General features: G+C 46.3%; 1 protein-coding gene across 2 annotated transcripts in view; it reads left to right on the top strand.

Moving 5' to 3' along the window:
• Positions 1-21,757, top strand: part of MIGA1 (mitoguardin 1) — a 457,181-nt gene that overhangs the window by 327,806 nt on the left and 107,618 nt on the right. For both annotated transcript variants that reach the window (XM_069232246.1, XM_069232247.1), the window contains exon 13: positions 1,894-2,028. In XM_069232246.1, coding sequence (XP_069088347.1) covers positions 1,894-2,028 — 135 coding nt within the window. The remainder of the gene's footprint in view (positions 1-1,893; positions 2,029-21,757) is intronic.

Genomic DNA, 21,757 nt, shown 5'->3' with positions numbered 1-21,757 from the left:
ATTGGACTCTGTAGGCCAAAGGGAAGCGAAACTGTACTCTTAACGCTGTCCCCCTATGTGTATAATAGAATGGAACTGCAGACAAGACAGTAAAAAACTTTCCCTTTGAGCGTACACTAACAGTTTGAGGCCCACCTCAGGTTTATATCCAGTCCTGCAGAGTCCCCACCTCCAGGATACCTTGGCACAGTTACCGGGCTGCATATGACAGGAGTCTCACGTGTGGAGCCCTAACACATGTGCACACATGTTCATGTGTAACCAGATAGGTGCCCCTTACTTGCTGCATTTCAGTGGCCTTGTCTTAAAATGCAGAGTTTACCTTAAATTCAAATATTGCTTGTGGCTTTCTGTCTCGGGTTGGCACATTGACAAAGTCCTTAGAGCTCAGGAGTCTAGAAAGTCTATCTCTGGCCGAGTTCTGGAATATTGATCCAGAAAACATATCAACATTGTGAATTCTAAATCATAAGTGCTGCACGTAGATGAGAAGCAGAAGGAGCTTGAAAAGAAACAAAGAAAATCGATCTTAGTCACAGTAGAGAAATCCTAATCAAGTAATCCAAATAAATTCTCTGTAATCCTAGGGTGTGTAATGGCTTAGGGACAAAGCAGGTTTGTGTGGGATAAGAACCCAAAACAAGAAATGGCCCTAATCACTCAAAAAAGTGATGCAAGGATGGAATAGACTATGCCTCACACGATTTCAGGGCCTCTGCAATTACAGCTGAAACCACTATTTTGACTGTGCATTTTGTATGCTAATGAAGCACTGTAGCCAAAAAGGTGATTCAGTGTTTTAAACCAATTTGAAATATTGGATCTTATAGCCCCAGATCGTTTTTAGGGTCAAGCGCAAAGCGCTCGGTCCCTGGTGTAAACTCTCTGTGGATTTGTAACCATGCCCATGTCAAGCCCATCAGCTTGGTTGATTTGTGGGCTTGCCTTTTAAAATTCACTTGAGTTTATTAGTGAAAGGCATGCACACATCATGCCTTTTCCAGTGTTTAGCCAGCCTCGAGCGCACTGGCCAACTACTGAAAACATGCGAGGCTCCATGTTTTTCCAGGTGATTTCAGCACTATTTATTCTCTTTATTTTATAGGCAGTGCGATCTTGCTGGGCAGTAGTAGAGCGCTTTGCATCACACGGACCCTGTTACATTGATATTTGCACTTTTGCCGGCTACATGGATAATTGCACTTTTGCCAATATGTTTCACTGCAAGGGAACTTCTGTTTCCTTTTGTGTGTTTGCTTGGCACTCAAGGCGGCCGTCGGCTCGCTTATGTGAATCTGTTTTACTCTTCAGTTTCTATGGCTAGAAAAGTCTAATTAGGAGTTTACAAAGCTAATAGCTTTAACTCGAGTAAACGTGAGACCCATTGCATTGCAAATGCTTGTTGTTTATTGCACGCCTGTTTTATTGCCTTGTGCAGCGTACTAATGTATATGCATTCCCTATATCAAACGCAATGGTAATCGTAAGTGACATGAACTTCCCTAAGGTTTGAAATGAAGACAGAGTGTATTTGTTGCTTATCAGTGATATCCCTCTTTCAATTAACTGCAAAGCCTGACTTTACTTAGGACAGTCGTTGTGAAATTGTGAGTTTAATACTGAATTAGCAGTTGTTTAAATAATTGCATTGTAGTCATTTCACCTCTTGCCCCTAGTGTAAACTATCAATAGCTGCAGTGATATGTGCCCTTTAAAGTGACCTGTTTGAAGTCTGTTTGCTGTTATTTTCATAAATTGTGGCCACTGTTTTCTTTCTTGGCTTGAAATGTCTTGTTTTTGGCATAGTACAAGCTGCTTACAGCGTGTCGACATTTTATTTCATATACATTTTTATTAAATAATGCTGTTAACGTTTGTTTATATGAAACACAGGTAAAGAAACTGAATTTCTATGACATTGTTATTGACTTCATAATAATGGATTCCTTTGAAGATCTAGACAATCCACCTACATCTATACACAATGTGGTAAATAACCGCTGGCTGAACTCCTCCTTTAAAGAAACCGTAAGTTCCTCATCCTATTTATAGTCATGAACAGCTGTGATGAAACAGAAATGTTGTTGCTGCTCATCAGGTGGACTTGAGTGGTGTTTTAAAGTTTTTCAATCTCTTTTTTTTCTGCTGCTTTATTATTTAAAGCAGTGAACTCCAAAACATGTTCTTTTCCAAATATTCTTGACTTTATCATATAGTTCAGAAATGCTAAAAAATGTTCTTAACCTTCGTAGACAGTCTAATAGCACTACATAGTAATTTATGTAAGATATCTACGTGTACAGTACATTTTAGAAATGTAAGAGCAGAGTATGTGTTTAATTAAGCCTTGTCAGTCATTTAATATACAGAAAAGTATGGAGCACATAACCTGAATAATATCTCAATTGATTGCAACTGTACTCTATGTAACAATAAAAATACTTTGATTGTGAACAGCTGGGTCCCATGCAGCCTTAAAGGCAGGGAAAATATTATCTGATAGAGACATCTAGTTGCAGATTCCTTAGCTTAGAATTTCCCCCAGCCATCAGTCTGGATGCAGAGATTTTTCTCCCACAAGCACCTCTGTGTGCCATTAGGTGGCGTCGATCAGCTCTGATTCCGTCGTCTTCATCGTGCATGCCAGATATGACATCACGAGTCCTATATAGGTGCCACTCCAGTGCGCTGATATCAGTTATTTTCTTTCTGCGCCAGCCAGCCCTGATCCGAAGAAAGAGCTACCCCCTCAGTCACTTTTTGACTGATCTTTTTTGAGTTTTGTTGAAGATTTTTGAGTTTCTACACTCCTAGTGTGTCGGGGATGTCTGATCGTAAGACCTGGTTCAAGGACCGGGTTAAAGCCCTGCAGATGCTGTCATCGGGCGATGTCTATGACGGATCAGCACCTCGTCTGCCTATGGTGTCTGGAGCACCACCATGACCCAAATTCGTGTTCTGGTTGTCAGGCCGTGAATTCGAAAGCTTTGAAGGAGCAGTCCCTGAATTCAAAAGCTTTGAGGGAGTGATCCTGGTGGTCTGGCGCTCGTCTTCATGTGGGTCCTGACCTCTGTCAATAGGAAGGTCCTGGGATCTGTCACGGAACCCTCCTTTGTCATCATCCCACTCCAAGTCCTCAGGACGATCAGGTGAGTCGAGGCACAAGGAAAAGTGAGAAAAAGAACAAATGTTCTTCGACTTCACCTTGTCTGACGGCAGACGAAACAAGGGAGAGAGTGTTGTCACGCTAGGCCTCTGTCCACGGAGTCTGCGTCAGGGTCGACTCCGTGTCTCCCGACGTTTCTGGGAGCCAGAGCGAACCCTGCCCAGCTCAGAGAGTTTTATGAGGCCATGTGCCTCATTTGTGGGCAGTCTGACCCTTCTGGAGTACCTTCAGGCCCCACGGGGTCAGACGTGGCTCCCTCTGGTTCCACACCGCTGGCTTCGGAATCAGCGCTGGGGGCATCCATGGATCCGCTCCTGAATCCAAACCAGCGTTGGTCGTGCCACCTTGACCTTCCCAGACACCGGTTCTGATAATGACGCTTCCGCCAGTACCCTCGGGTGGCGTCGACCTCATCCTCCTTGCCGACTCCAACTCTGAGCCAAATCACCATCTTGTGATGCCGATTCGGACATCGACAGGGGCCTTGCCCCCTATGTCACATCCTGATCCTTATTCTTAATGTTTGGAGTTTGGTAAGGAATGGGAGGAGTCGCTAGACCCTTTAGAATACCAGCTCCAAAATCCAATGGATTGGCATACGAACCTGGGTGAAGCCAGTGGTCTATATACTTCCCCAGACACCAGCATGCTTTCTCACCCTACAGTGGCTATGGAGAAGGGGGCACCTTAATCTATGGTGGTGTGAAGAGCGGCTGAGGTCCTGGGCCTCAAACTGCCTTCGGTGGCAGTCAGGACTAACCTCCTGACAGAGGTGTTTCAGCCTGGGGCTTCATCCTCTGAACCCCTATTGCCCTTAAATGAAGCCCCTACTGATGTCTTACTGGATACCAGGTCCAAACCCAGCACAAGGGCTCCAGTGCACAGAACTACTGCCTGCCACCATCGGTTCCTGATGCACACCCTTTCGTTTCTGATGCACACCCCCCATCACTAAGAGCTTGGTCCCAGGGCACATTCCCTTCTGCACGCCCAACTTGGGAAGAAGATATTTTCTTCCTCCAACCTGGCATTGCAGTCTGTGAACACAGCATGCCTTTTTGGCCATTACTCCCACATGCTGTGGGATATGGTTGCACAAGTGCTGCCACAGGTCCCGGAGGGGGCCTGGGCTGTACTCTCTCAAACGGTTGCTGATGGGAGAGATGCAGCAAAGTTCACGGTCCGATATGGACTGGACACAACCGAATCAGTGGACAGAGCAGTTGCATCAACAGTGGCCCTTAGATGCCACGTCTGGTTGAGACATCAGCTTTTTGGGGGATGTTCAATCTAACCTTATGGACATGCCTGCCCTTTGATGGCAACCATCTCTTTGGAGAGAAAGCAGATTCTGGACATGAGCACTTCAAGGATTCCTTTGCTATGGCAAGGTCCTTGGGCCTAATGGGTGCCCCTCGCCTCCCTCAGTCTGCTTTTTACCCCTTTTGTGGCTACAGAAGGGGCATCCTGTCACGTCCGTTCCCATCCAGCCACTGTGCCACACATGCTGCACAGCCTCTGTGTGGCCAGGGACGTGGGATCCGCCACCCTTGTGGACCATGAAGCCAGCTGTCTGGCCAGTCCTCTGCCCCCCCTCAGCTGTCTCCAAACCTTCCTAGTCTGACTCTTCCCCCACCAGGGAACAGTCGGAGGCAGGATTTCCCAACACCATCTTCAATGGCAATCCATCACGTCAGACAGGTGGGCTTTGCAGATAGTTGGAAGGAGCTACTCCCTCCCCTTCACGACCACCCCCCTATACATGCCACCATCCTACGATCGGATGACAGAGGATCACTTGACACTTCTTTGCTAGGATGTTAGGGCTCTCTTGGCCAAGGGAGCTATAGAGAGTGTCCTTTTGCCAGAAGTAGGTGGTGGTTGTTATTCCTGGTACTTTCTGGTGCCTTGAAAGGATAAAGGCTTCCAACCCTATTCTAGACCTTTTGTCCCTCAATCTCTTCCTTAAGAAGAAGTTCAAAAAGCTCACTCTGACTCAGGTTCTATCTGCCATGGACCCAGAAGACTGGATGATAGTACTGGACTTGCATGACACTTGCTTCCACGTTCTTGTCCTGCCTGCCCACAGACTTTAAAAAAATAAAAAATAAAACTATTTATTTTTGCATTTATTGAGAACAACATCAAACAGACACATCAGTGAGGTCATAAGTACGCACTATAGTCACAATAGAAAGTAAAGAGCATCAGAGTCTTATATCCATCAGACGTATAACTCAGTAAGGAGGTGGACTAGCGTCATTAACCGCAGTGTTATTCAAACCACATCAGTGAGACCTCCCGAGGTGTAGAACAAACAAAATGGAAGAGGCATCAACATAAGCAAAGCAAGGAGCAGGAAAAGGAAGCAGACAAAGGAAAAGAGAAGGGAATAAGATATAACAGAAAAAGGAGGGGGGATAAGAACATGCAGCTGTCAGATCACCAATAAAGATGCAAACAGTGATTTGATAGCATGGTAGGGGAGTATGACTATTGCACAGTCGCTTAGTGGTGCCAGACTACTGTATCTTGGTCGGTGAACGGCTCTCAAAGAAGGAGCCCAGGGGGGCCCATATATCTCTCGGTCGGGAACCCTCCGGCATATGGTCCCAGTATATCATTAGTTTTCCCTGGCAATTTGAAGCATCATGCAACCATTCAGAGCTACGGGGGATTCAACGCCTCCCCCAGCACATCGCAACCCTACGCTTAGCCAGCAGCAGCAACAGTCCTACCAATCTCCTGTGCGTGGCAGGCAACCCCTTAACATATCCCAAAAGGGCAAGCTTAGGGGTGTGCGGCAGCTGGATCTCCGTCATCTCTTCAATCGCCTACAGCACCTCCGTCCAATATACACTCAGCAGCGGGCAGCTCCACGCCAGATGCAAGAAGTCTGCATCAGGGGTCATACATCTCTCACAATGCGCCTTAGCCCGGAGGCCCATATCCTTCAGTTTAAGTGGCGTGTAATATAAATGATGTTAAAAATTTAAGTGAATGAAGCAATCTGTAGGTGGGTGACAGTTCTTGCATATGTGCACAGCAACGCTGCCACTCATCGGAAATTGCTTCACCCATGTCCACCTCCCAGTGTGCCTTGGCTTTAACCTCCGTCCCAGCCACCGCTTTCTGTATGCAAACATAGAACCTCGTAATAAGCCTGCGCGGTGATTGCGTTTGATACAGAAGCTCCAGCGCTCTACACCCTGTAGGCATTACAGGGAAGCATGGATAGCGCTCATGAAGCATAGCCAAATTCTAAGAAAGAATAGTCGGTGCAGCAGAGTGTCGTGTACACCACCAAGTGCGGCCTCTGAGGAGATGAACTTCCTGAAACCAGGACCCCAAGGTAGTCAAACCGGACTCTCAAAGAAACTCACAGACCCAGGCATCCTCCAACAGCTGCATGTTGCCCACGCCAAGAACCGGTATCGAAGAGGCAAAAGTCTCACCCACGGCCGCGCACCGCAAAGGCGCAGTCCAGGCTCTTGCCGTGCACGCCACTGTGTCAACCCCTCGCGGTCTGGGTCTGGTTGGGCCAAGCAGCACCCTCGATAGTCTATCAGGCCACAGAGTGTTGCTTTCAGGTGCCAAGTGAGGCAAGTATCGGATAGGGTGTAGCCAAAAATCTGCAAAATGTGCCTGAGCACATAGATAGTATAGTGCTAGATCCGGGGCTGCCAGTCGACCTTGTTCAAACGGAAATGTCAATTTTTGTCATGCTATTCTGTGCCGCCGAACAGCCCAGGCCAAAGTCACAATGGCAGAGGGAAGCAGTTTCAGAAAACTAGCAGTAAGGACCAGAGGTAAATTAATAAAGAGATACAAAAACGTAGCAGTATAACCATCTTCGCTATCACAAGGCGACCCGTCAGCGAAAGTGGCAGTCGACGCCACACCTCTACCCTTTCTTCCAACCACATAAATAGCTTTGCCATAATTAGCTGACCAAAGTGTGTCAATGCCCGTGCTTAGCCAAATACCCAGATACCGCTCCGGTCCATCAGCCCAGCAAAGGGGGTATCTAGAGGAGTACTGCACTGTAGCTTTGGAGAGGGGCAGTACCACCAACTTGAACCAGTTGATGGTGATCCGAGAGATCTGTCCAAAGCCAACTATCGCTTCCAACAGAACATCAAGGTGCAGCTGCGGCTTGTGAACATATAGGGCGACATCGTCCGCATACATGGATATTAAAATTGGGCGCTGCCGGAATTCCAAGCCCCTATGATTATGATGCTGACACAAGCAAGCCGCAAGCCGCTACATCGCGATGGCAAAAAGTAGTGGAGAGAGTGGGCATCCCTGGTGAGTGCCCCTGGCAATCTGGAATGGGTCAGAAATGGTACCATTGACTCTCAGCCGGGCGGACGGCTGCGCGTACAGCAAGCAAATCAGCTGAATAAACCTAGCACTCAACCCTACCCGAGCCAGCAAAGCGAAGATATATTGCCATGCCAGAGAGGTGAAGGCCTTGGTGGCATCCAGGAACACCGCCGCCGCGCAGTCTTCAGGATCATTCATGCTAGATATCGCAAAATAAGTTCAAAGGATACATAGGGTGGAGCGACTCTGCACAAAGCCTGACTGATCCGTCGGCACCAGAGAAGGGAGCAAGGGCTATAAGTGGGCCGCAATGAGTTTTGCCAGGATCTTCTTGTCAATATTGATTAACGAGAGGGGCCTATATGAATTGCAACAGCACAAATCTTTCCCGGGCTTTAAAATCTTCACAATGAGAGCCTCCTGAAGCAAGGACGGAAGGATCACGGTCTCAAGAGCCTCTGCATAAACCACCAAGAGCTGCGGAGCTAATATGTCAGCATATTCCTTATAAAAAGACGGCGTCAGACCATCCAGCCCAGGTGCCTTATCCCCAGGTAAACTGCGTATTACCTGGACCACATTGTCCACTGAAAAGGGAACATCTAGATATTGCCTGTGCGCATTCTCAAACCACAAAAGGCTAATATCTGCAAAATAGTCAGAGGCTGCCGCTGAGGTCAGCCCCGGGGGTTCAGCATATAGATCCGAATAAGTCATTTAGGATACGCTTGATCTCACCAGTGCCAGTGTATCGTGCTCTGGACGAATCAGTCAGCTCTACAATATAATTACTTGCCCACGGCTTGCGGAGCATTGTTGCCAGAGTACGGCCAGCCCGATCACCCTCGCCATATCTTCTCGCCGTAGCTTTCTTCCCTAGAAAGCAGACCTCGCGCAGCGCCGCCTCCTCAAACTGCATCATCTTCCCACTCAGGGCCGCCAGAAGGTCCTCTGACCAGTTCGAGGCCAAACGCTTTTCAGGATTGGCAATCTGGGCAGCCAGCTATGCCAGATCCTGCCTTAACACCTTCAGCACACTGTGCTGTTTAGAGAGCCCCCCACCCCCTCGGATCACCACCTTGAAAGCCTCCCACACAGTGCCAGCAGAGACCACTGACCCCTGATTCTCAGCAAAGTAATGGACGATGGTGTCATAGACCTCATCCCTGAATACCGGATCCTTAAGTTCACCATGAGGGAGCCTCCACATAAAGACACGATGTGGGCCACCAGGAACAACCGACTCCAACACGACCAGCGAATGATCTGACAGAGTACGGGCCTTATGCTCAATTGACTACATCCAGAGCTCAACATCCCTGGTGCTGAGCCATCTGTCTATAAGGGACCAACTACCATGTGCATAATTGACACAGGTACCCTCCCTGTCGGTTCCATGTTTTTCCCTCCATAGGTCCACCAAAGCACCCTCAGCCATCACACGAGTCAGAGCTCTGGCAGACGCTACATGCTGTGGTCTAGCCTGGCTTTCACAATCCGCCTCAAAGTCCAGCACCACGTTGAAGTCTCCCCCCACTGCAAGGACCCGGGGCCCAGCGAGTCAATTAGCCATCCCACTTCCCCAAAGAGTTCAGGGTCATCAGTATTTGGGCCATATATTGACACCAATTTGCATGGTCTATCAAGCACTGTACCACGCAGCATGACATAGCGACCGTTCGGATCGACAAGAGCAGTACGCCACTGAAGCCTCTTCCGAATCCGAATCACCACGCCTTGCGCATATGGCGAAAACATTGCACCGTGCCATTCACCAATCCAACCAGCTACCAGCCGGCGGTTGGTGGCTTCCACCAGGTGAGTCTCCTGCAGCATACAAATATCCACTGCATGTCGCTGCATATAAGCAGATATCAATCGCATCTTGCACCCATCATTCAGCCCGCGAACATTCCGGATGAGGCAGCACACAGGCATCACACTTTCTGGCACCATACTATCTCCTTATCCAAACATACATCTCCCTATAGCATCACAAGAGAGGCATCCGCGGCATGCAGGAAAAGGAACAGGTACGAAAGAAAAGAGACATGGGGAGTGAACCAAGCACAGAACATTACCAACCCCCACCCACGCTGGCCCCCCGAAACGGATCAGTACTACAATCCCACCCATCCCCAAATGTATTTCCCATAACATAATAGCAAACATTTTGAATGGACTCATCCAATGGGTCGTAAACTAGGCCATCCGAGAACCATCCCAGGCGGGATAGAAGGGCGGGGGGACCAACAATGAAGGAAATATAGCAGAACAGCCCGCCCTACCTGCAAAATCTGCTGAAAATTTGCAGGCCACGCGGCCCCGGGCAAAGTCACAGGGGGCCTAAATAGAAGAATATATTTAGTCATTGTCACTCAAAGAACCTCCCTCTCAGTCAGCGGACTGCTGGCTCTCCGACAGCACCTTCTTAGGGACAGCTTTAGCATATTTAGTTGCCAGTTTCGGGTCCGTAAAGAAATGCAACTTGCCCCTATGTTGTACTCGCAGCTCAGACGGGTAAATGAGGGAGTATTTTGCGTTGGTCTGGCCGAGAGCACATTTGACCGACAAGAAGGCCTTTAGGGCAGCCTGCACCCTGGGAGTGTAGTCAGGGAAGATGCTTAGTTTGGCCTTATTATACACCACAGACCTGCACTCCCTGGCAGGTCGAAGTATAGTGTCCAGCGATCTGTGGGCCCTCTCCACAACCAGCTCCTAGGAGAGCTTGCCAGGGAATATCGCAGAGAGCATGGTCTTGACATAGTCCTCCATGCGCCCCATGGCCGTCGACTCCGGGAGGCCCAAAATGCAAATGTTATTACAGAGAGACCGGGCCTCAAGATCCTCGTTATTATTCCGGATCACCTCAGCACACGCTCCATGTGCAGCAACTGCTCTCTGTCTCCACGGCGGCCATCCTCCAAGTCAGATGTGCGTGCCTCCAGCTGCTTAAAACGGGAGTCGTGACCATCCACCCATTCCTTTAAACGATCTGTCTGCTCCGTTAGATGGTCAGGCTTGACGTTAATGCTAGCCAGGCTGTGCTTGAGGTCTAAAAACATAGCTTTCACTGAGGTCGCAGATGTCTCCTCCTCAGATGGCAAGTCATACACCAGCCTGCCGGCTGAGCTGCTTTTCTTTCTCCCACTCTCAAAAGTGAACTTAGTCTGCTTCTGGTCAACCTTCCCCATCTTCGTCACAGGCAACAAGGCAGACAGCTCACAAGGCACCACCGTACCTCACCAGCAGACGTCAGCCCAGCAGTGAGGCCACCTGAAGACAGAAGCTCCGCACTGGAGCCCATTCCTGCCGGCCACCCACCTCTCAACAGGCAGGAGGAAGGAGAAGGGGTGCTGGGCACCAGAGCCAGGCCTGCAGGCGTCACCACACAGCTGTCAGCAGTCTCAGAAGCTAGTCGAAGCAGCCCAGCAAAAGCAGTCCTTCCAACCACAGGGCCACACGGCTTGAGTGTCGCCACCGAACCAGGCCTCACAGGTCGGCAATAGTGGGGTCCCAGGAGAAAAATGTAAGAATTCAAAAGGAGAGGGGGCGGGAGGAGGAGGATCCACTCCCCCATATGTCACAAAAGGGCCTCCACAGTCATAGGACACCAACTGCCCCCCCCCCCCCCAGTTTGCCAACACACAAGAGGAGAGTGATAGGAGGCCGCCAGCCCCCAGCGCTTGTATGATCCAGCACCCCCGTGGGAGCCCGTTGCCCGATCCAGCCACCGACAGGGCCCTGCGGGAGCAGGTTAATGCAGCGTCTGTTCCGCAGGCCAAGGGGGATGCCCTCAGGCCTCCGATCACAGGGGCGAGGTAAGTAAAATGAGAAGGGGCTGCCCCCGCTGCCCTGATCCAAGAAGTCAGCAGGAACTGCCGAGGCAGCGTGCTCCGCATGCCTGCCGAGGCCCCTCAGCGCCCGACCGGCAACCAGATCCAGCTGGCAGCCTCCCCGAGTCCTCCGGCGCTGCCCCAGGCGATGCTAGCATGGCAGGAGGCTGCAATGGAGGATAAATTCAATGTTTTGTTCCCCCGCCCGACAGAGCCTCACATTGTGACAGCCATCTTGCGGGATGGCCAGGCCATGCCTGCCTGCCCACAGACTTTACTTGTGGTTCGTGGTTGGCCACGAGCACTTTCAATTGCTCCCACAGTGCTCCACTTTGGCCTTTACAGCACCCCTCGAGTGTTCACCATGGTGATGGCGGTGGTCACAGCTCATCTGCACACATCAGGGGTTTCACTCTTCCCCTGTCTCAATGACTGACTGTTGAAGGTGGGCTCACCCCAGGCTTTCGTCTCACACCTCTAGACTATGACAGATCTTCTGCATTCGCTAGGGTTCACTATAAACGTGCAGAAGTCACACCCGACTCCCTCGCAGCACTGCCCTTCACCCGAACTGTTCTGAACACATTGACGTTTCTGGCTTATCCTGCCAGGCGTGGAATCCAGGTTATTCAGGCTATTATTCCGATGTTTCAGCCTCTATCCTGGATTTTGATGAGAATGACTGACGCTGCTGAGCCTCATGGCCTCCTGCATCCTTCTGGTGACTCATGCCAGATGGTATAGGTGGGCACTGCAGTGAGTCCTGAAGTTCCAGTGGGCGCATCAGGGGAGTTTCTCCAACATGGTTCAGATATCAGAGGGAACTGCATGAGATCTGCAATGATTGCTAACAAACCGCAATTGGGTCAGAGGGAGAGCCCTCTCTATTTCCCAACTAGATCTGACAGTAGTGACAGATGCTTCACTCCTGGGATGGGGCTGGCCACTTGGGAGAAGTGGAGATCAGAGGCATCTGGTCTCTGGTGAAGTCTGGACTTCACATCAACCTGTTGGAGCTCCTGGCGATCAGACTAACATTGAAAGCATATCTTTCCATTCTCAAAGGGAAGGTAGTGCAGGTTGTGAAAGACAATACCACCACCATGTGGTACTGCAACAGGCAGGTTAGAGTGGGGTCATGGAACCTTTGTCAAGAGGCTCTGCACCTCTGGACGCAGCTGGAACAGGTAATTTCCCTGATGGCTCAACATCTGGTTGGTTGTCTGAACCCCAAAGCGGATGTACTTGGCCGACAATGCTTGGTTGATCACGAATAGTGTCTATATCCGGATTTGGCGCAAGATCTCTTTCAGCAGTGGGGAGTGCTTTGGTTAGATCTGTTCACCTCCGCAGAGAACGCAAAATGTCAGCAGTCTTGTGCGTTGGCAGGTTCAAGGCAGCACTCGCTAGGTGACGCTTTTCGTCTTGAGTGGAACTCAGGCCTCAGTGAGCAAGAAACGGGGACACTGGATATCGCCACTTTGCCTAGGTGCAGAGCTCTGTTATATCTTCACTGCCATAGCGTTGATATCTAAAGACAATAGAAGACCCTTAGAATGGCTCTGACATGTAAATTGGAAGCTGGTGTTACATATGATATGCTTGCGGACTCACTCTTTATTGCCTACTGCGTTATGAGATGAAACAACATATCTTCTAAGCAATATTGCAATTAAATTGGAAATAGTAACTATAAACAGCACTCTCAATATACATTGTTTGCTAATGAGCGCTTCTTTCATGGTTATTCAACATCTTTCGGTAATTCTGTTTAAATTCAATGTTAAAAGTGGAAAACTGTAATAAGCATTCCATACTTCACCTATACCCTTGGTAATCTTATTGCCAGTGACTTCATACCATGCTCATAACAATTATATGCCAGTGTGATTCCACTGACTTCTCTTACCAAATAGAAAAATTCCTGCAAGAATCAACTTATAAATCCATATGGGTGACTCCTTGTTAGAATAATACAGTGCAATGAATTTGTAATCCTGATGGATGACTTGGTGCAAAAACAAAGCACAAAACGGCCCAGTTTGTAATCCGATTGGATGGCTGCTGGTTAGAATAACAAAGTGCAAGTTTGTATATCCTTTACAGATGTGGTACAGGACTACTGTCAATGATGTCTTCTCGGGAAAGCAGGGTACAAGGGTTTTAACTAAAAACATTAAGTCCTGACAGCAGAAACTTGATGTCATGGTTTGCTTACAAGGATGCTATGGACCATAGGGCTCTTATACTCTAGCCATTCAAGATGGCCACCTCCCTCAACAAATCTTGTGAGTCTTATGGTTCCATGGAACATGTAGTCCTTTGTTTACTCCTGTGCTTAAAGTGGTTTGTCGCTCTGAGACACAAAGCTTCAGTCTACATTGAGCCTTCACAGTGTGCACTTCTTCATCCTCTTATGCTCCCAAAAACACGACAGTTAATGCACAAACAAGCATCTTTGGAAAAAAAGGCGCATGGCACACTATCTCAATGTATGCTGATGTTTTACTCTTGTTTCTTAGGTATGTTCAATCTGAGCTGGATCTGATGGTGAGTTTGGAAGAGTTTGGGAATCCGGCCTAACAGTAAATTAGGCTAGGGGTTGCTTAATGCGTTAGATCAAAGGTTTATCAAAGTGACCTATTGATGCTGTCATGCCATTAGATGGGAGACTGCCACATTACGATATTCTGGAGGATACTGTTATTGTGGATAAGGTTAAAAAATGCTGTGGGAAAATGTTTGCGCTGCCACTACTGTTGCATACGTTTACCACTGTGCCAGTACAACTACATATTTCACTCTTCAGAGACTTATTATTACGTGAATGAATACAGGCTTTAGTGGGCAAACTGTGTCTGTCCCTTTGTTAGATATGCCTGCCCTCCTCCTTAGATAAAGGCACCTAAGACAGGCTGAGGAGTCCTGCATTATGAACTCTGTTATGTTGCTGCGCAGCTCTACTCTGTAACTTATGGTTCTCTAAAGCACCATCTGTGAGGCAAAAGCTTTTTCAGATGGGTACCATGAAGTATACTAGGTCTGTTGCTAAACTGAAAGGTCTGATATGGAGGTTAGAGGCTATTGAGGACAGCCCGATACTGGTGGAATAGCTGCTTGCAGATAGCAAGCTTTAGAGCAGCTTATGCTCCTAATGTTATTTATTTTAGTGATCAGTCCTATCTTGCATTGCTGCACGAAGTCATAATAACTCACTTTACGTCATAACAACAGAATACAATCTTACACAGAGGGACGCTCGGTCGTTCCCAGAATTGAATCTTCCCCTCAGTTAATTCTTCCTGCTGTAGATGCCAGGTCTGGATTGCAGGGTTCTTTCATATTGTTTGGCCGTTTCCAATTCATAGTGAAATATTGGGAACTACTCCCAACATTATTGACAGAAGTGACAGAATGATTTGAACTATTTAAGCCTGAAATGTGCTTGTTGGATTCGATGCACTGTTCTAAGTATAAAAAAGAAGTCTCAGCAGCAGATTTGTGAATCTAGCTTTGATTCTTGTGAAATATAAGGAGAGATGAGTTAGAAGTTGCCCAAGGTAACAGTTGCTTCCCGAATAATGAATAAAAGCCCAAGGTAGGCTGACAGCATGACACGTTGTAGGAAAAGAGGAATAGAGGAATGACCCATTAGGATTGGGATTCTTATCTCACTGCGTATATATTAAAAATACATCAATGATCACCTTACCAGTGACTGAAATTAAACACCACTATGAATATTCAGGGGTAAATAGATGACTAATGATATCAGATTAAGAAATTTAGTATTCAATTAATGGGTGTTTTGAACAAAAGTGGAGCAGCAAAGACAGCAACGTGGGCAAAGTCTGTGTTAGAAGAAACCAAGATTACTTACTGATGTTATTTCTCTAAAATCGCGTTGTTTCGATTGTTTCGAATATTTTTGTTTTGTTCTAGGCATTCCCTGGCTTCTATATGTTAATTTATCAAAGTGCTCAATGCCACAGATTCATATTACAAATGTATGGTTTATATTTTTATGTTCTGTTATATTATGTTCTGCAATGTGATAATCAAGCTTATGTGAATATATTTTCAGTATTTATTCAAAAATGCAAACTGCTTTATTTTATTTTACATTAGTTTGGTTTTGATTTTAAGAATTTCTAGAAGGTTGACAATTATGCCTCTTGCTTTTTGTTATTCAAAATGAACACAATCTTGTAGAATGAAAATAATTGAAGGGGCATCGGAACAATTTATGTAATGGTTTTTGCTAGGAGTTTTTAACAACAATGATATTATTATATTATAAAAGCCTGATACAGAAGGTGAATAACGGAGAGAAGTCTTCACGTCTGGTTTCTATTGAAGGCTACCAGCTTGGGAGGCACTTAGCCTTCTCTCGCTGATATATCAGTGCAACTGGCCTTTTGAGAAAAGAATAGCAGACCTTGCTATTGAACATAGAACTCCATTGTTCAGACAGGTGTGCAGGTGTGTACCACATCTGAAACATGAAAAAGGCTTTATTTCATGGTTTGCTAGCATTAGATTAGCAATTAGAAGTAGCAAGATGATGGTGAAGGATTGATGTGGCTTAATAGAAGCAATAATATTGGAGTGTATCTATTATCCACACTTTTAATACCCATTACTACTACCACATTATTAATCGTCAATGTGGTTACAATTCATATCGTCTCTACTAAACTAGGATTCTAATTCCAAAATAAGTTCATATTTGGTTTTAAAACCAATAAAACATGATTTGATTTAAAAGGCTGAACCCATTATGTCACTTAAAGGATTGACATTGATTGTCTACACTATATTTGGGATGTCTCTTGTGAGTCTGACTCAGACGTTTGAGACACAGATTTGTTATAAATTAGAATTACTGATTAAATCTATTGAAATTGTGATTTGTTAGCAAAATCATAACAAAGGTGAGAATTATTAAAGACATTGAGAAGACCCCAAAAGGTCAAGAGTTATTGCCATGTATAGACGACTCAGACCGGTAGTGGAAGGGAATCCAAATGTAATCCAGAGGTGGAATGAAGGAGAAGTCGAGAAATGTTAGAAATATCCAAGGATGAATACACTGATTATAGATTATTCAGAAAACACTGAATCTTGCCAATGCTGGGACATGGATCAGCAGGTTTCTGATCAATTTAGGCAAATAGTTAAATTACAAAAGAAGCTAAATTTCTCCTAGAAAATATTATTTTAAAGAAAGGAAATGTTCGCACCCTTTCCCATGTATATTAAACATTGAAAGTGAAGCACAGGGTAGAATTAAACACTTCATTGTGAGACTAGCATTTAATTCGAACTGCTAGCTCTGGTCTCAACCTGCCATCCCATTCTTTAATAGGCTATAGGAAGTACTCCTTAAGATGAAATAAGGAAATTCACAATAGATGGCCTTATATGTTGTTTTTCATTATTATATAACTTCTTGGAATGACTGTCTTTTGGAGACTGCAGGGAAGACATATAAAAGAAGACAATAGATTCAAATGTTATCATCCTCATAAAGTCAGGCAGGCACCTCAGGGGAACGGGGGCACATCAGCCGACAGATGGAACAACACCACTGGTCCTAGAAGGGGCAACATGCCCTGTGCTTGGTCCTGGGGAGTGCAAGGCCACAGTCTCTCAAGTGCGTCACTCAGGGCAGCAGGGCTAACTGGGGTAGGGCCTGAGGTGCCTGGGGCGAAGGAGATGTGCACCCTCCTGGGTGAGTGTGCACGGGCAACTCGCTGAGGGGCTGCTGGGAAGGCGGTGCTGGTATGGGGGTGGCAGCTGTACCTGTAGCTTGGGTGGGCGCAGAGGTGTCTACTACCACCAGGGAGCTTCCATCAGAGGAAGTATCTGTGTCTGAACTGTCCCCTCCAGTCTCCGCGTGGTGCTCCCCTCGCCCTCCGTCCCACTGGTGCCCTCACCGTGGGTGGACTGTGCCTACTGAGTCCTGTGGGATGCAGCTCCCTCCGTCGCCGGTGGCTCTGCTCCTCCACCAGATGATGCTAATGCACATCAGGACAGGATGACAAAAAAAAAGGGGGGAAGACAAAGGAAACACTTGGTCAATGGCTGCACCAACACTGGCGTTGGTGTACAGTGCACCCCCACACACAGTGAACAACCCTACGCACTATGCAGTGCATTACCAGTAACAATGGGGAGGGACATATACCACCAACTGCAGCATACCTGGGACCCACACAGCCATGCCCAGTAGTGGATGCCTACTAGCTAGGTAGGAGGAATATCACATCAGAACCCTGCCAAATATGGGACCAACTCTGCGATGTCAGGCCTGGCCTAGTGGCACCCACAGACATACATCCCCAACCCGGATACCACCCTTCCATGCATAAGTTGTAATGATGGGAACTGTACTCACCCCCTTGTGGCTGCTGTGATGCCCTCAAGCACCCATTCAGCTCCGGATAGGCCACCACCAGTATGCGGGCCATCAGGGGGGTCAGGGTTCGATGGGCACCCCTCTCCTCTCTTAAAAGGGATTATGCCGATACCTGCTTCACTTCCCAGAAATAAGTGCTTACAGCCTATTCCCAAAATAGCACACAGATGGAGAACAGACATGGACTTTGGAAGCCATTTATCACGGAATTACGGCCAAAGGAGAAGAGATGCATCGTGATAGTCAAAAAGCACAGGCAGCAACCAGGAAGCTTTATGGTGCAGTACCTAAGCCATCTAAAACTTGCACAGAACTGGATTGCTGAGCTGAAAGCCTAGTGACTAATCTTATGGAAGCTAAGGAACAGATTGCAGGACAACCCTCACAGACTGTAGATGTACACTGGAAGATAGAAGATTTTGAAAACCAGCAAAGCCTGGATAACCTCAGAGTATTTGGCATCACTGAGGGCACAAAATGCAATGATATAGAAGCCTTTATGATTCCCATGTTTCGAACAGCTCTCCCAGAGATCAATGATTGGAGCTAGGATCAAGAAATACTGTGAACACACAAATTCCATTTAAAGTTAAAACAAATGTTCCACTCCACTACTGTTTTAACTAGGCAACCCAGGGTGAGTCTGTTTTTTCTTTACTTTTTGTAGCAAGAATGATATTTGAAAAGGCTCATCCCGATTCAAGAAATGAAGCTGATGGGCATGTGTTCTTCATCAGCCCTGACTTTTGTCATATCACTGTTGAGAGAAGATGCAGACTCCATGAACTCATAAAACCCTTTCACAACCAAAAATGTCTGGCCTTTTTACTAAACCAAGCAATTTTAAAGGTCTTAAGTTTCCCATCTTCATGGTTTCACTTCAGAGATAAAGGCAAAGGCATTTCTGGATACCCTGAACTAAGGTAGTAGTTAAGTGTTTCCTTTTACTTTGCTGCTTTTTGGGGGGGGGGGGTTCTTCAGGTTGCAGAGCAGAGGCAGGACCCTATAAGCACACACTCCCAATGACCCAGATATTCCAGCTTCAGTTGGGTTAATGTCCTTTTTAGGTAGGGTCCCTCCTGTTCGATGGCATTGAGACTAGGGGGTGGGCATAAGAGATGTTGGTGATGGAATGGATGCTGGTGATGGTAGGAATGGATCACACAAAGGTGGGTGGAAGAACCTTGGAGCTTTGCTTTAAACAAAATTCGAAGAATATGAAACAACCATTGTGTTACCAAGTAAAATAAGCAACATTTGAAACGTTAATTTAATGAAATCATGTAAAGTCCTAGAATCTTAACATTTATTAAACAGTATAGGTTTCAGTGCTAGAAAAGAAAGCTACTCAGTGAGGAGTTGAGAATATATGAGGCTCCATACATTTCTGTATTCGAACCAGAAATGGCTGGATAATTAGGCTATCAACTTTTAGTCTCTACAGCATAATTGTTTATTGTGCAAGATGTGGTAATTCCAAACACGATGTGTGTCGGTTCCATAGAGAAGCATCCAATCATCTGAGGACATGGATAATACTGGAATATTCAATTGAATCAATATTTCTCATATTGTTTAATCTATGGTCCAAATATGGTCTATCTTGAAATCTGCGAGTTTATAACTGCAGAACTTGCGCAGTGGCCTTTGCCTCTTATAATATGTAAGGACATTAAATGGAATATTGACTGTCTAGATATAAAGGTGAAGTTTAAAGAGGCGGTTTAAGTCAATATAAACACTGCTAGACATGGCTTAGAAGATTCCTGGGGGAGAATAAATAAGCAGTTATACATTTTTTTCCACACCCCCACAGAAATTTTACAAGAGTATACTATTTTCTGATATCTTCTAACATAATATCAAATGCAAGTATACAAAAGTATCCTAAAACATTATCGGACCATAACCCTAATTTTCTCCAACTTCAGAATGGAATAACACGATAATTGACGCCAAGATGGACCATTGAAAATACTTTGCTAATGAATCTTCATGACTATGTTAAATACATTGAATGCTGGGCCCCAGTCATTTTGGCCTTATAATGTGGGTTCAGTGGAACTAGGTATAGTGTGAGGCACTTTCAAGGCTGGGCCCCGTGTGGCGCTCCACCTAGTGTGCTTCTCCTCTCCCCTGCGTGTGTGTGTGTCTCTCTCTCTCTCCACACACACACACACACAGACACACACACACCTTGAGTTGAGTCTTTTACTCATCAACTAGTTGAATCAGCTCAGTTAAGCTCGCTGAGAAAGCAGCTCTCCCAGACACCAAACAGGGGTAGCTCTTGGAACATTGTTTGTTGGCAAAAAGGCACCTAGTCCTCAGATTGCTCCTTCGCCCCTTTGGTTCTTAAAGACCAATAATTATTGTGCGCTACCGCCAGCTGGCACTTGAAGGGCACTCGGTAAACCAATTCACATGCAGAGACTCTAAGTCCGTTTTTATACAGTCGGTGTTCAGATGCTAAAGACGGGCAAATGGTTCGTCATCTGACAAATCGTAAGGATCGGATGTTGAGAGGCTCCCTCTTGCGGTTTTTCCATTGCTTTATGTGGTATGGTTGATGCCTGTAGCTACGAAGACATGGCAATGACTAAACAACACCTGCCAGCCTAAGATAAATGTCGTGCTTGGTGAAATGACAAAGCAATGGCTAAGCGGGGAAAGGGATATTCTTTCGACTCCAATCTCTTTTTTGTTTGTGTGTGTGAGTGGGGGGCGTTCCGGAGAAATTGCGGACAAGGAAGATTCACTTCATAGGTTCTTACCGCGTGTGTCCATTCTAAGAGATATAAATAGGAGGTGTGACTACACTCCCATTTATGATATTATGAAAATGACCAATAGCTCCCTTGTGAGATCGGAGTATATATTTTGTGAATTCAAACTCCTGCCGTTTAGATCACCTTATTTGCCGGCACGCTGAACCTCGACCATGACTATGCTGCAGAAAGATCGGTCAATCAGCAACTGCTACTTTTCTGGAGATTGGGGGCTGGGGGTTGCTTGGGGGTGGGAGGGGGTTGGGGGGGGGAGGGGCGGGGGTTATTCAGATTTTCCAACAAATCCGACAAGCAGGACACATGAGAGGCGCTAAAGGGGCAATGGCAAGGGAGACGAATGTGGATTGGCAGGGCTAGTGAGAGAAAACACTTTTTTTTAAATTCTTTTTTTTACAAAACCAACATTTGTTAAGACTTTCATAGCAGGGAGTGTGTGTGTAAATTCCTGGTGAAATCCGACAGACACCTCACCATACCCGACTGAAAGCACCTGTACCCAACTATATGCCAGAAAATACATTCATTAGTGGGGTGTAACACTCCAAATACGTCCCCCCCCCGGCCGAAGCTACGTCCCTGATCACGAAAGAATAATTGTATCTCTTCATCTGGTCAAACACCTCTGTTTTATTATAACATGGCTTGGACGCAATGTCCCCTAAAACTGGGGAACATTTGCAAATAAGTAAGTGGTAAAATTATGTTACTTATTAAAGTTAATGGAATAATTTAATTAAGAGTGGTGGGTTGTTTCTACCCAGGAACGTCAAATTGGATCGATTTTAGTGTCAAATATATTTATTGGTATTTTATTACAAAAACTTTAGCCTACATCCACTGACCGGCGAGGTGCTAAGATTGCTGTAGACCAAAAGGAAAAAGAAAAATCAACACCTCCACAATGCCCGACTTCTGTCTGAGCAGCTTCTACGCATGTAGCGGTAAATCAGAGCTTAGTCGTCTAGTTATTGTTTAGCTTAAGTCTCATGGGAAATGAGAATCATATGGCGATAGCCCAGAAATAATGTATACTATTCTAAGATACCCAAGTTAGTGAAATTTGTGATAATCTTTGGAGAAAATACTGATGTATGGTGCCCAGTCTGTGTTATATATAGGTCCTGTATATTTGCCCTGTATTGTGGCATGTTCTCCATAAATAAAATGCCTCCGAGCCTACTGATCCAGTCTCTTCCCGTGTTGGAAGACTGTGGGC

The sequence above is a fragment of the Pleurodeles waltl genome, chromosome 4_2 (genome assembly GCF_031143425.1).
Source record: "Pleurodeles waltl isolate 20211129_DDA chromosome 4_2, aPleWal1.hap1.20221129, whole genome shotgun sequence".
NCBI lineage: Eukaryota > Metazoa > Chordata > Amphibia > Caudata > Salamandridae > Pleurodeles > Pleurodeles waltl.
This window is presented reverse-complemented; position numbering and strand designations above follow the sequence as displayed.